Source organism: Mixophyes fleayi, chromosome 1 (assembly GCF_038048845.1).
Source record: "Mixophyes fleayi isolate aMixFle1 chromosome 1, aMixFle1.hap1, whole genome shotgun sequence".
In the NCBI taxonomy this organism is placed as follows: domain Eukaryota; kingdom Metazoa; phylum Chordata; class Amphibia; order Anura; family Limnodynastidae; genus Mixophyes; species Mixophyes fleayi.
Genome location: NC_134402.1, coordinates 356350781 through 356365521, shown reverse-complemented (window position 1 = coordinate 356365521; position 14741 = coordinate 356350781). Strand labels below are relative to the sequence as shown.

The 14741-nt window shown below is 38.3% G+C and overlaps 2 protein-coding genes across 4 annotated transcripts; one reads left to right on the top strand and one right to left on the bottom strand.

Annotated features, from left to right (window-relative positions):
* The first annotated feature begins 614 nt into the window (after positions 1-614).
* On the top strand, positions 615-2865 carry LOC142108867 (hydroxycarboxylic acid receptor 2-like). Its single transcript, XM_075192808.1, has one exon. The coding sequence runs from the start codon at positions 1684-1686 to the stop codon at positions 2569-2571; it is 888 nt and encodes a 295-aa protein (XP_075048909.1). The 5' UTR covers positions 615-1683; the 3' UTR covers positions 2572-2865.
* Positions 2866-7890: 5025 nt separating this feature from the next.
* Positions 7891-14310, bottom strand: LOC142095108 (uncharacterized). Of its 3 annotated transcripts, none has more exons than XM_075177910.1 (4): positions 13978-14310; positions 12546-12675; positions 11388-11521; positions 7891-9534 (listed from the first exon to the last, which is right to left on the bottom strand). In XM_075177910.1, exons 1-4 carry the CDS (start codon positions 14074-14076, stop codon positions 8719-8721), a joined length of 1179 nt encoding a protein of 392 aa, XP_075034011.1. In that variant the 5' UTR covers positions 14077-14310; the 3' UTR covers positions 7891-8718. The 3 variants fall into 3 exon arrangements, with proteins under 3 accessions (XP_075034011.1, XP_075034002.1, XP_075034019.1); XM_075177901.1 differs by having other exon boundaries at positions 13992-14310; XM_075177918.1 differs by having other exon boundaries at positions 12651-12675; positions 13992-14310.
* Between the last annotated feature and the right edge of the window lie 431 nt (positions 14311-14741).

Here is a 14741-nt window from a genome sequence, read left to right as displayed (position 1 = left end):
AATGACACCAACACCTGTATGATTTAATGATGAGTAATTCTGATTCTGTTCCAATCTGAGACCGCTTCAGTGTCTTTATTTATACAGAAAAGTTTAGGGGTATAGATGCTTAAAAACCAATTATAAGACAGTAGATTATGAAAGTAAGTCAATCAACAATTATATATATTGCAGTTTTCCATTAAAGTTCAAACAATTCTTTATTCTTTCTGCGTTATTTCTTTCCAGGTTTTCTGCCAATATTCTTGTGCTGCCCTCAGCTTTGAGTCGTTGGGTTTTTGTAGATAACGCTTTGCTTTGCTGCGTGTCCTTGGTCTGTTTCTGTTCGTGGGAACATCCTGCTATGTAGTTTCACAACCTTGAAAAATTCTTACAATATCTGCTGAAATTTCTTTTTTAAGGTTATAGCATAACATATTAGTTTCTAAAGCTTAGCACATGATTGATAATAAATCAATAATCATACAATTTTACCCTTACACAGCCAATCAGGTGCTGGGTAGAAATCATGTGAGCAGAAAGTGTTGGCTTATAAGTAGTGATCAGTGATGAGTCTGGCAAGAGCTGATAAATCATCAGCAATGTGGAATCCCTGTTAGCTCAGGAATCAGGGGGAGTATGGTTGCTTAGCAACCTCCAGCACACAGCAACACAACAACTCTGACATTCAGCAACATCTGGAATGGATTCTGTAGACAACAGAGCAATAAAAACACAACAAATTGAAGACTTCTTAGAGCTCATTTGTGGTTGAGGCTGCATCAGTAGGTGATGGCAGTGAATACTGGAATGAGGCTACCATTTAGAGGTGGAGAACTGTGTCAGCAAGAGAAAAAGCAGACCATGCCAGATCAGCACAACACTCATCACAATGGGGACCACTGCTGTGGCAGGTGGATTGGTCACTAATGCTATTGCCAGAATATTATTAGACCTCTCCCTATGATGTTGCTACCTTATTTTCTTTCAATCAGTGTTGTTCATTGAGTGCTGGGTTGTCTATGGTTGAAAAAGGTGAGGCTATATAACATAAAGATCCCACGCATAGACATGTTAACTCCCCTGCCTCATTCCTCTCTCTCTCTTTCACTACCCTATGCACTGTCATATCTTTTTCTTGTAATCATAGATTCTTTTTTACTCCTCTTGATTTGTACCTATTTTACTACATATATTATGACTCCATCGGAACTGTTTAAGAGTATTTGTAATCTTTGTTTATACACATGATCAGTGATATTGTTCTGGTTACATGAGTTAATGTACACAATTGATGTAAAAATCCCCACATTATAACGAATCCACATCTGACAATGCAATGTAAGATACAGATTGTTCAACCTACATCACTCTAAATATAGGATTTGGGCACCTGCTAATTAAATTTCATCCAAATTAAAATAATGAAAATAGCTCTCCAAATACAGACATTAACCCATTAACAAGTGCATCACATATATTTATATATTAAACCTTGAATTCGTGCATTTGTGATATATTATCAGGCTTACTAGTTGCTCATTTTGTTTTACACAACACAAAACTCTCAAGAGAATCCTAAGTTTTAGAATCTCTTGAGAAAATAACACTTTACCCCATGATTCTGATGTTGTATGTAAAAGATGGTCTCAGTTACTGGATATAGTTGGAGGTCTATGCAGCACATAATAGACAACTTACACTATGATTAGCATCTGTTGTGCATTTGAGGAACCCAGTCTAAATTATATTCTACCTCCCATTTTACTCTTGGAGTTCATCCTTGGCATGATTGGTAATTGTCTTGGACTGTGGATGATCTGCCGGGAGGTGAAGTCCTGGAAGCCAAACTCCGTGTATTTGCTCAGTTTAACTCTATCTGACTTTGTGGTTCTTTTCTGTGTGGCGTTCCGTGCAGATTATTATATTCGACAAAACTGGCTGTACAGCGATATCCCCTGCAGATTATTACTCTACATCTTGGCTGTTGCCAGAGCTTCTGCAATGATCTTCTTGTCTCTCATTGCACTTAATCGTTATTGCAAAATCCTGCTTCCTTTCCACAGAGTGAATAATATTACCGTGAAGCAGGCCACCTGCATCTGCATCGTGCTGTGGATGTCTATCCTTACAATGCATTCATACATTGTAACAGATCCACATATTGTCATCCTGGACAACTCAACACAGTGTGAAAGTTTTACCATATGCCCGTATTCCCAGACTGCATGGCACGATGCATTTTACATTACACTGTCATCTCTGTCACTGCTGATTATCTCATACTGTACAATCCACATTGCTTTACATTTAAAGAACAATGCCATTGATACAAATGGAAAGGTAGGGAGAGCAATGAGGTTCCTCATGGTAATAGCTTTTGTTTTCATGATTTGTTATCTGCCAAGTGCTTCTGTCAGAGTCTACATTTGGATATTGAAGTCAATGCAGTACAGGGACTGTGTGTATTTTGCTCATTCAAACTTCACATTTTATATCACGATTTGCTTCACCTACTTTTACAGCATGCTCAACCCCATTTTATATTACTTTTCAACCCCATCTTCATATATTTTTTGTAAAACAAAGTGAAGGAAGCTGATGTCTATAAACTGTATCTAACTGCATAAAGCAATTGGTAGATAGTGTGTATATTTATATGTAAAGATAAGAGCTATGCTGCAACTGACTTCACTTAAATATAAAATGTGTGGTTTGTGCTTTTGATTTGCAACTATAAGCTGTACTTCATATAGTCAGGTTATCTGCATTGTATTGTGATCTCTAATATTGAAAGTAGGTAAAACTTATTAAACTAAAACCTGTTCTATGAATAAATATTCAATGGAAATGGAGTGTTTTACATTAAAGTAATACCTGATAGAGGCTTTTCTTTCGTATCTTACTTCTGAATGTAAACTGACATATTGCTATTATGTAATCTAATTTTAAGGATGGGGGTATTCTGCAAAAGTGGAGAAATCTGAATAAGTATTTATTAAGGATGTAAAAACGTACTTTATTATTCCTTAAAAAGTCGACATTTGTGAAGAGATGCTGAGAGCGGTTAGGACTCGCTCCACATTTAGTTCTCCTGTTCTCCTCAGACAAGATCATTTCCGACTTCATTAATATAGAGCGCTGATTCAGCTGGAAAAAAATATGACTATACTAAGAGGCCTATTTATCAATATTTTTTTTTGCTGTAAATCCCCCGAAAACGGTATAGCTGCAAATCTAAGTACTCTTTAAATTTATTATTGGTGCATCGCATTGGTGCATTTTTTTTCCGTAATACATAGCAGTCCCCATAGATGTCTATGGGGACTGCTATGTACCGCAATTCATCAACTTTGGTAAAAACTTTTACACATGTGGTAATGTACCACAGCTCGGGCTGGCGTATATTACCATTTCTGATTGTTTTCAGCACTGTTAAGCTCTGCTCCGAAGAGCAGAGCTTTACAGAGCATGTGCAACCATCACGACCCAGGTCCTTCGGGTCAGTGGTGTTTGGATGTCAGTGCGCATGCCCGATTTATAAATCGGCACATGCGCACAGGATTTGAAAGGAGAAACGAAGAAGCCCCCCAGAATCGCATTGCAAAGATGGAGTGGTAAGTTTTTTTATTTTTTTTTCACAGGAACAGCAGTTTATCGGAACTGCTGTTCCTCTGTTGGTTTTTTAATAAATTTGAGAAATAGTTCAATCCTTATGAATGCAATAAGGTTTGAAAACTATTTTTCATTTTTTGCGTATATTGATAAGTGAGCCCCTAAACGCATTAAAGTGAAATTTTATTGTGGAGTTAACCAAACCATGCATGTATTACTCATTAGCATAAGGAGGTGGAAGTGGTAGAAAACAATAACAATACATTATAATATCTGGTGTACAAAGGAGGACACACCCTAAGTTAAGTTAAAAGTTTCATTCCTACTCCTTTACAGAATATTCCTTATAAAGAAGTGGTTCTCCATTTTTTGGTGCTCAAGAGGACACCCAGGGGAAAAAAAAAGATTTGAAGCATACTGAACTAATGTGGCAAATATGTGAATGATATGTCTGGTTGGGGGCTAACTTGATCGCTGATGTAAATTAACACATACTGGACAATTTCAGAGCTATATCAAACTCAGACCAGTACTATCAGTATAATCAGTATAACATACAAAAACCCATTTTAATGACCTATATACAACGTAGACCCCCTTTATGGTCACCAGCATAATATTTACAGAGTAGTGCCAAAAAGAGCTCATCAGCTGGCTGACAAATATACCTGAGAAAAGCTAAAGTTAAACTTTTTAACACATTTTGTGTCTGAGTTTAAAAAAGTTTTCATACCAAGGGAGATTTAAAAAAAACAAAAACATAACATTGTTGTTCTTTTGTAGAATATTACACATATTACTATGGGAGGTAAATCGTTACATTATATATTGACCATAGCCCAAGCTATAGCTTCAAAGAATGCATAGGGTTCTACATCAATCAGCCACATTAAAACACCCTTCCTAATATTGTGTAGGTCCTCCTTGTGCCATCAAAACAACTCTGACCCGTCAAGGCATGGACTCCACAAGCCCTCTGAAGGTGACCTCTGGTATCTGGCGCCATGGGGGGGGGGGGGGGGAGGGGGGATCCATGTCTCCGACTTGTTTTTCAATACATCCCACAGATGCTTGATCGGATTCAGATGTGGGGAACTTGGAGGCCAAGTCAACACTTTGAACTGTTTGTCATGTTCCTCAAACAATTCCTGAACAATTTTTGCAGTGTAGCAGGGTGCATTATCCTGCTGAAAGGCTACTGCCATTAGGGAATACGGCCATGAAAGGGTGTACTTGGTCTGCAGCAATGTTTAAGTAGGTGGTACGTGTCAAAGGAACATCCACATGAATGCCAGGATCCAAAGTTTCCCAGCAGAACATTGCCCATAGCATCACACTGCCTCTGCCAACTTGCCTTCTTCCCATAGTGCATCCTGGTGCCATCTCTTCCCCAGGTAAATGACACATATACACCCAGCCATCCAAATGTTGTAAAATAAAATGCGATTCATCAGTCCAGGTCACCTTCTTCCATGAACCAGTTCTATCCCTCACATGCCCATTGTAGGCGGTTTCGAAAGTGGACAGGGGTCAGCATGGGCACTGTGACCACTCTGCAGCTATGCAGCCCCATACGCAGCAGGCTGTGATGCACTACGTTTTCTGACACCGATCATTGCCAGCATTAACTTTTTCAGCAATTTCTGCTACAGTAACTCTTCTGTGGCATTGGACCAGACTGGCTGGCCTTCACTCCACGTGCGCATCAACGAGCCTTGGGCACCCATGACCTTGTTGCCAGTTAATGTTGTGGCTGATCAGTGTATGTACTTATGTACATAGAGCCCAAGTGCTTAGTTTTTGTCCCAGAATGGCAACATACATAATACTTATGTATTACATATAACGTAGCTTTGCTCCAAAATAGAGCAAGCTGACCTCCACTCCGCCAGAGATTATGGAGAATTTCAGCGCTGGGAAGACAGGGGGACTGCTGCGACTGGCCGCATGGTAATGATGAATATCCCTGACTTCACTTTTAGAGAACCCTTTTCTTTTGCAGTTAGATGGTCATTATTTCACTGTATTACCTGCTCACTTTATGAATTTGCCATATTTGTTACCATATCATACAAATGCAGTTAAGGATAATTGTGCTACTATTCAGTTAGTTCATTATCAGATGTAAATTTTGATTACTGCAATATCAGCTTAATTAAGTATGGTGTTTGATGTTGTCATGAACACGCTCTCCGCTCATCACATTCAGTCATTTTTTCAGTAATGTGCTATAATCATCATCACCATTTATTTGTATAGCGCCACTGATTCCACAGCGCTGTACAGAGAACTCATTCACATCAGTCCCTGCCCCACTGGAGCTTACAGTCTAAATTCCCTAACATATATATATATATATATATATATATATATATATATATATATATATATATATATACACATACATATATACACACACACACACACTAGGGTCAATTTTGATAGCAGCCAATTAACCTACTAGTATGTTTTTGGAGTGTGGGTGGAAACCGGAGCACCCGGAGGAAACCCACACAAACACGGGGAGAACATACAAACTCCACTCAGAAAAGGCCACTCACAACCAATCACATTTTGTGTCTTTCTTCAGAAGATTGCATTTTCAGAATAACACTGGTAACCTAAGACTAGAATGGACAATAATTTTCATCAATTGCAAAATAGCAGAAAATAATGCATTTTTAAATTATTTACAAAAGAAAAATAAGTTGGGCAAACAGTTGAAAACAAGGGGCTGTCATACCTTTCTGAATAGCTGCAAGTCATCATCTTCAGCAGCTATTTATATAGCACCACTAATTCTGCAGCACTTTACAGAGAACTCACATCAGTCCCTGCCCCATTGGAGCTCACAGTCTAAATTCCCTAACATACACATTATATATATATATATATATATATATATATATATATATATATATACACACACAGACAGAGGGAGAGACTACGGTCAATTTTTTATAGAAGTCAATTAACCTACTGGTATGTTTTTTGGAGTGTGGGAGGAAACCAAAGCAACAAAGACTCCACACAGATATGGCCATGGTCAGGAATCATGACCCCACTGCTGTGAGGCAGAAGTACTAACCACTGTGCCGCCCACGTCTCTTGATTTGCATAGCTGACTGCATACATGTACCCCTGGCATCCATTATGCTACTACTACGTTTTGTGCGATTTCTTTTTTTTACATTTTTTATTATGAGAGAACATTGTAAAGGTTGCAGAGGTACAAAACCAGGGATAGATAACCATTTAAATGAGGGGTCAATTATTTTCTAATCAAAGCTTGGAATGCAGAATAGTTTCCAAGAGGTAATGGAATAGAGAGCAATTTTTCAGCAAACCGTAAACAAAAAAAGGGAATTGCCATAACTTTGGGCGTAGCAGATGGTACCAGATCTGTATTGGTTTACTTAGTGTAAAGGGTCTAGGACCATAAATATGTACAGAATACTTTTATTTACATAAATATGTGTTGAACAATAAATAAAAAGGAGTCTTCTTGTTTGAGGAGGCTCCACTCTTTCAAACATGGGTGCCCCCCTTATTTTTTTTAAAGCAATGTGGGTTAGGTCTGAATTCTTTCAGAGCTCTCCGTTCTCCTATCAATTGCAATGTTACAGAGCCTTGTCCTGTTTATTGCTTGCTGCCTAGGGGGCGTATGCACATTATGACTTCATGAGGCTGCAGCACAGAAAGCCCATGTTCATCTGTGAGGTTCCTTTTTAACCCTGTAACAGCAGGACTGTCCTTCTCAGTTCTGCGTTGACGTAAGCAGTCAAGAGATGATTAGTGGCACTCAATTGTTTCTATGAATTGTGGCAATAATAAAACATTATATCATTTTCATATTCAGCCTTTTCAGTACAGTTATATACGTATGCAAAACAACAAAATCCAAAAAGTAACTGAAAACAAAGATGAATGAGCAAACAAACAACTCACTATGATAAATTATTAGGCAATATGTCTAATATTCTATGTTTATTAAGTAGATTCTTGTGTTGAGAGCTTAAGCGTGAGGTAAATGAGAAATACAGTCAAGGTAAGATACATATGTGGCCAATACTCTGTATGTTGCAGCGAACATCTAATAAATTTAAGGATATATGTAACAAGCTTTCTTTTTTTTTCTTCCCTTACACTTCACACTCCTGCTGACTAGAGGAATAATTTTTTTTTAGTTCTCCTTTGGACACATATTGTAAAGCCCAGAAAGGTCAGTCACTGCAGCCCCTATCGGAATTAAAAAAATATATATTTTAGGTTCTAAAACACACTCAAAACCTTCACTTTGGCACAATGCAAATTTCAAGTATTTACTATGGTGTAAATAAAAACAAGTTAAATGCATGATGGTTAATATAAAGGGTTGTTATATTAGTGCTGTTGGGAACCCTGGTTCTTCTACTATCCAACTCTTATTATGTGGCTTCCTGCTTGCCTTCATCTTCCGCCTCACATAATGACACTGTACCCAACACTTCCAGCCCTGCACACGAGTGGCCAGGTTACTGCCTCCCACAAAATCAGCACAATCCACTCCAGAAATAGACTGTGCTGCTCTAAACATTTTGATAATCTTATTGGCCTCAGGGTGTTTATCCACACCCACTTCAAAATTAGGGACATAAAAACACGAGGAAGATAACCAGTGATAAAAAATAAAAAAAAGGTGCTCTAACCTTAAGAAAATCTTTAAAAGCAATATTAAACATTAACGTTGAAACATGCACGATAGGACACTTACATTCACTATATTCATAGAAAGATCAGAGAAGGGTAAAGACTCAGGCTAACTCATTAAGCACATTTAAAGGAATTCTGAACAGCAGTTTTGTCCTGGGTGTAAGTTGTCACCTAAGTGACTTGCCACAGGCCTTCAGCTAGGGAGTCTCGGGTGATGTCAGCATTGGCTTACATCAGCTGTGGAATACTTCAGGCACCAACTCATGGACACTGCTGGATCTTGGGTCTAGTTGGGTTTGGTGGTGTAAGGTGTTAAATATATGTATATATTTCCTTTTAACTGACTGTTCCCCTACTTCTAATAGAATTATTTTTAGTATAAGTAATAACTGCATGAAAAAATGGCTACTGCAGCGTTAGAATAATATTGTGCTATTTACATATCAAAGTGGAGTATAAAACATGAGCAACTCCTGTGATTAGATTGCGATTTGCAAATTCTAAAATGAGAAGTAAAATGGGGTATTCACTCTGAAGTTTGGATAGGGAACCATCATCAAACAGTCCCATCCATTTCAGTAAAAAAACTTTCATGGCATTGGGAAATAGAGCAGCAACCAGCTCCTCAGCTGGAGGTAAGTCTGAGATGCGATCTATGTGTCTCCTCTTAAACTCTTCCACCTGTTGACTGATACGGTCGTTCTCACTGTGGAACCGGTTACCCAGCCAGCTGCTAACTTCAAGCAGCAATTGGCTATCATAAACAGAGAAAGCCTCTTTCTGTGTATTGTCCTTGTCCTGTAAGTGACTTGCTGCTTCCAGAAGTTCCACAATGCTTGTAATCATCTTATCCAAGTACTTATGTCCACTGAGTGCTTGTTCAACAACATCTAACAATGCCACAACAGCCTTCATTAATTGTTCACTTAAGACCATTACTGTACTCGAACACATTCTCCACAAACATTTAATCCTTTGGATAAAGAAGTCATTGCCCACAGTATCCTGTGAATGAGATACACTAGAGCCATCATGCTTGGTCATGCAGTAGTTGTGTTCTGCTGGAATACTGCGGGGAACACTAGGGGTATCATACACAAGACGGGAACAACAACCTAACTGCTCATGGCTTTTAGGTTCCTCTGCCTGCTTACAAGCTGGAACTACATAGTCTGTGTCTCCAAGGCAGGTATTTAGTTCATAGCATTTGCTTAAAGGATCATCTTTGAGATGGGATTTCCAGAGTTCCTGGAACAACAAGAAATGTATGACTTATATTATGCAGCAGACTCTAATATAAAAAGGTAAACAGAAATATGGGATACACTATTGACTAGGTAGAGGGAATAATGGGAAGATACTCCTTGATAGACAGTGCTCCTAGAGTTACCAAAACAAGTATAGAATAAAGTTTATGTAACAATTAGCTTAAGATAAGTTATATGGAAATAAAATGCAGCATAATATAACCCAATAAACTGTCAGAACAATAAGTAGATAACATTAACTAAGTTGTATGTATGAACTTTGTTTTGTCCCACGTGCCTTTATAAGTAATGAGGATCAAAGAAAGTAGTGGCAACAGCACTTGCAGGACTCTGCATCAATGAATATGCATATGCACTGTTCACATGATTGTATGTGCAGAGCAGGACTCCATTCCCTGAACTAAAAGGAATCTTGCACAATTTCACAACTGCATCGTCCCTCCACATGTGTAGCTCAGAAATGAGACATCCCAAAACTTACCAACGTCGGATCCAATTCGAGCTACTAGGACACCCTAGCGCAGGAGTTCATAACCTTTTTTGACCCAAAGATAACTTTTTGAGATTGCAGTAATTTTAAGTAACTAAAATAAAAAACTTAACTTATGCAAAAGCTTCAAATACTTTGAATGCACTAAAGGAAAAAAAGAAAACTGTTTGCATCTATGCCATACCCATCAACATTGTTATAAAGTCCCCGCTGGTACAGAACTGTGTTTGGCGACGCTGAAGGGGCCATAGCCATGAACCATAGGAAGCATTGTAATGACACTAATGGGCATAACAGACCCCTTCCATCAAACACATCTGGCTCTTCTCTATAGCAACTTACTTCTTCCCATCACCTCTCTGCTGTAAGACATTTCCCGCTCTCTCTCTCCGAACGCCTTTTGTCATTCCTCCCCTGTAACACCACCCCATGCAATAACATTTTCCTGCTCTCTACCTCACCGCTGCAGCAAAACAGTGCTCCGCCCCACCTCTCCCCTGTAGCACAGACCTCCTGCATATTATTTACCTGTTCCATGATCAGAGGGCTCCCAGTAGTATTACTATGTCTCAACAGACTGTGCTCTACAGTACAGCGAGAGTCTGGTACCCAATCAAAGTGCAGCATATTATTCATCCTTATGCATTGACAGACACCACTGATGAATGGCCCAGGTCTCACTGTGGGGTGGGGACTGGTAGAATCACCACCCTCCACAGCCAAAGTGAGACTCAGTATCAGACAGATAAAGGGGGATTCAGGACAGAAATACTGCTGTAATATTTCTGTCCTGGCATCGTGGGTCCTCCTGTATCAGCCATGTGGACATCAAAAAGTGGTCTTGCGAGCTCACAGGTTGAAATACACTAACATAGAGCAATCTATCCCATACAAACTTTGAATATTTTAGTTTTGTAGGGGATATGGATGACATTTGAATAATGGTGGAAAATTACTTGGTAGTAGGGATTTTCCACCTTAAAAATCAATTCCCCTTTCCTTATCAATAGCAGTACTTTGGTGGAAGTCTGTAGCAGTAGAAATCGGACACAGCAGTTGTAACTATAAGCCTCAGAGCTTATGTAGTTAGATGGAAAAATGAAATAAGAAGTTAAGAACCATACTGGCCCAAACCACTGTAGCTGCTGTTATGTTACTTAGTAGTGTGATAGATTTCCCATTAATTATTGTTTTAATTTATTTTTACTTGTGGACTAAAATTATATTATAAGTAAATCATTCTTTCTAAACCTGATTGTTCAAACTTGGAATAAAATAAATTACACATATACCACAATAACATAAAAATACATGCAGACTGACAGCTGAAAAACCAGAGTTACCTGAAGACTTTCTATGACAGCTAGCTGTTCTTCTCTGCTGTACATGTCAAAAGCCACTTTAAAAAGTCCCTGAATGCTATAAAACCACAGGCTATTCAGTCCACCAGGTAACCTCAGCCTCTCAAACTTAAATTCTGGAAAGAGAAATTACATATTTTAATTGGAAACATATAAAACTTATATTGCTGTGTGATTTACTATGTAAAATATATTTTACTAAACTTATTTTAACCTAGACTAGTTCTTCTGCGCTTTTATTTTAACACACTCACAAGAAAGTGTCTTAGTGTTTATACTAAAAAAAGACAAGAGACTTGTTGGTTCAAACTCATTAGTGACCCTTTGTGACTTTGGTTAAGTCACTTTGCCTCTCTGTTTCCTAGGCACCAAAAAATATCTTGCAAGCTCAATTAGGCAGCAAACGGTGCCTCAATAACGCTAACATTGTGTAAGTCAGTAATGAAAGGAAAGACGCTCACTACGCAGTGACAGACAACTTTGGAGCAATTGTGCTTCTAAATTTCTGCTAGGCAGATGTGTTTATCAGTGGGCAGCAATTTCTATAGGTAGAGGGGAACATTGGACAGAGTAGCAGCATTTCTTGCAAAGTACGGAGTTCTGCAGTACAGAAATGCTTTTTCAGAATAAGAATATCAAAGTAAGATAAAGGGGTGGACAGGGCACATATTTTTGGACAGCTCGTTGTGCAGAGGCAGAGAGGTGCATGTGTATTTCCTTTTGGTCCAGCCAACAGCTATGAGAATAGCTGACGCTGGGTCCTGTGTGACTCTTAGGGGGACTAAGTACAGAGCCATGAACCATGGGACTTTAAAACTGTGGCGAGGCACCAATACCTCATGTGTCCCACATCTGGACTGGATGTGAGCTGGTGAAACACTTCTGTGTGAAGTGCTTATATTTATCTTTCATTAATATGCCCAGGGAGTATAGCCTACCGGAAGAAATTATCATGGTTTCATGGCAAAGCGACAAATGTTTGTGTATACTACTATGCAAACCATTATCTATTAAAAACAAATATACTTAGTTAAAAGTAATGCTAACCATATATATATATATATATATATATATATATATATATATATAACTCAATTTTTTTATAGTATGTTTAAATGAGGGGGAAAAAAAAACTGTTACCAGTGCTAAAATTAAGCCTCGCTGCCAAACCCTTCTTTGCAAACTTTGCATGGATTTTTGGATGATTTTCTGTTCTAATTCCTGTCCCCGAAACAACATCAGTACCTAGAAAAACTGGTATCATGTTATCCTGCAAAATAACAAAAAACATGTTAGCAAAATAAAGCTAAACAGCTATTGAAAGGCTTATTTATTCTTGAACATGGCCAATGTTTCTACAGAAAGCTACAAAATAATCGGGGGAAGGGGAGGTATTTAACCATTTAAAAAACCTTTTGTACAAGTAAAAGCAAAAAGGGTGGTGTAACCCATAGTAACCAGATATATGCTTTCACATTGTAAACTGTGCTAGGAAAGTAGTAGAATCTGTTTGATTCATAAATGATCCTCAATGTGTATAAAGTGAAAAAATAAGATAAATGTCTCAGATCTTTGTAAAGGCCATCTACAAAAATACCTTTTTATATTCTGCTAATTGAGATGGAGAAAGACCTTGGTAGAAGGAAGTAATATATGTGATTACTGGCTGTAGAAACCAAATATAAAGTTTCTTCTAAAGCACGAAATGCCCATTTTAAGTCTTCTTCCAGTCAATTGCTGTGACAAATATGGGTAAGGAACCTCGTTCAACTGATCTGCATTGACACCCAAAAAGTAATGAAGAGTTGTAACTATTGTGAGAATTACACAGTGATGTCTCATTTGTGTGTTAGGTTTGAACAGACAAATCTGTCATTCTCAGAATGCAAAGACAGTGGCATAAAAACAGGCTTAGCACTGTACAGAGTTCAAAGCCCTTGGAGCTCCTGTTTCAAAAAATTATCTACAGTACAGTCACAGGACGATTACTTCCATTCTCCATTTTGTAAAACTTCGGAGCGAATGACAGGTATAAGGGGGACAAGTATGAAAAGGGAAGAAAAGAGGCTAGGCATGCAGACAACATGAAGGACTGACAAGAGTGATATTTCAGTGAGCCATTAGAAGATCAGGCAATGTGGGTGCAATGTCTGTTCACAAATAAAGCCTGATGGATTGGGGGTAGAGCAGGTCTGGCCAACCTGCAGCTCTCCAGGAGTTTTGAAACTACAAGTCTCAGCATGCCCTGCTAGCTATTAGCTGGCTAACTACTGGCAAAGCCTGCTGGGGCTTGTAGTTTCCCCACACCAGGAGCAACACCCAGGCCTGGGGTTAATGGATCGTTAAGGAGGTCATGGCTAATCTTTTCCATCAGTACCCAGGGAGACTTAGCTAAGCAAAGGTCAACATTGAATACAAATTATCATTGATTTTATTATTGCAATGAATGTTAGCTTATTTACTTGTTATCAACTATTTCTTGGGTTGTAGGAGTTATATTAAGTATTACTGGCTCCACTTAGGACTACATATATTGCACTTTTATCAGCCACATAGGTTTATAATAACTTACTTTTCTATACGAACCTCTGCTTTGTGTCCGTGATATAATTTGAATGAGTACGGGGAACATATGAATAGATATCGAAGTCTTCTTTTCCCAGTATCCCATTCTGAAAACTGCAGGGTTCTTGTCTTTACCGACATATTTCAGATGAACAACACACTGTCGTGTAAACAGCAAATAACAAAAAAAAAAACACTAATTGAAAGATGTTACTCAGTCAGCGGCGGTAACTGTATCGCCGTATTATTGTACGGAGTGTGAATTATCATTAGAACGGCATTTTTATTGCAAAAATCATCTAAGAATCAAACCCTGGGAACGTTCACCTCACTTCCGCCAGACCACACAAAACACGTGTCCCGATGTAAACATCCGCCAGCTGATGCGGAAGCGGCCATTATAACTGTTGGCAAAATAAAATAATCCTAGACTTTGTTTTAATTGATATGGTCAAGAAAATGGAAGAAATAGGAGTTTATTTCCACAAATTCTTACAAATTCATAGTTACCATCTTTCCCCATTTTCAGGACCTATTCACGGAATTGTACCTGTGTTTCTATATTGCGCAACTTACTGCACAATACACTTTGTATTTTTGTACATCTTAAATAGAATTCTTACAATCTATTCTTATTATTAAGTTTTTAGTTATTGAAATGGATATTTAAAAATGCTAAAAAGCTTGCTACGATCAATTAAAGAACATAATGGAGATTGCAGCTCTCAAATGTACACCAAGAGTATCGCACATACTTAGATGCGCCTGCTC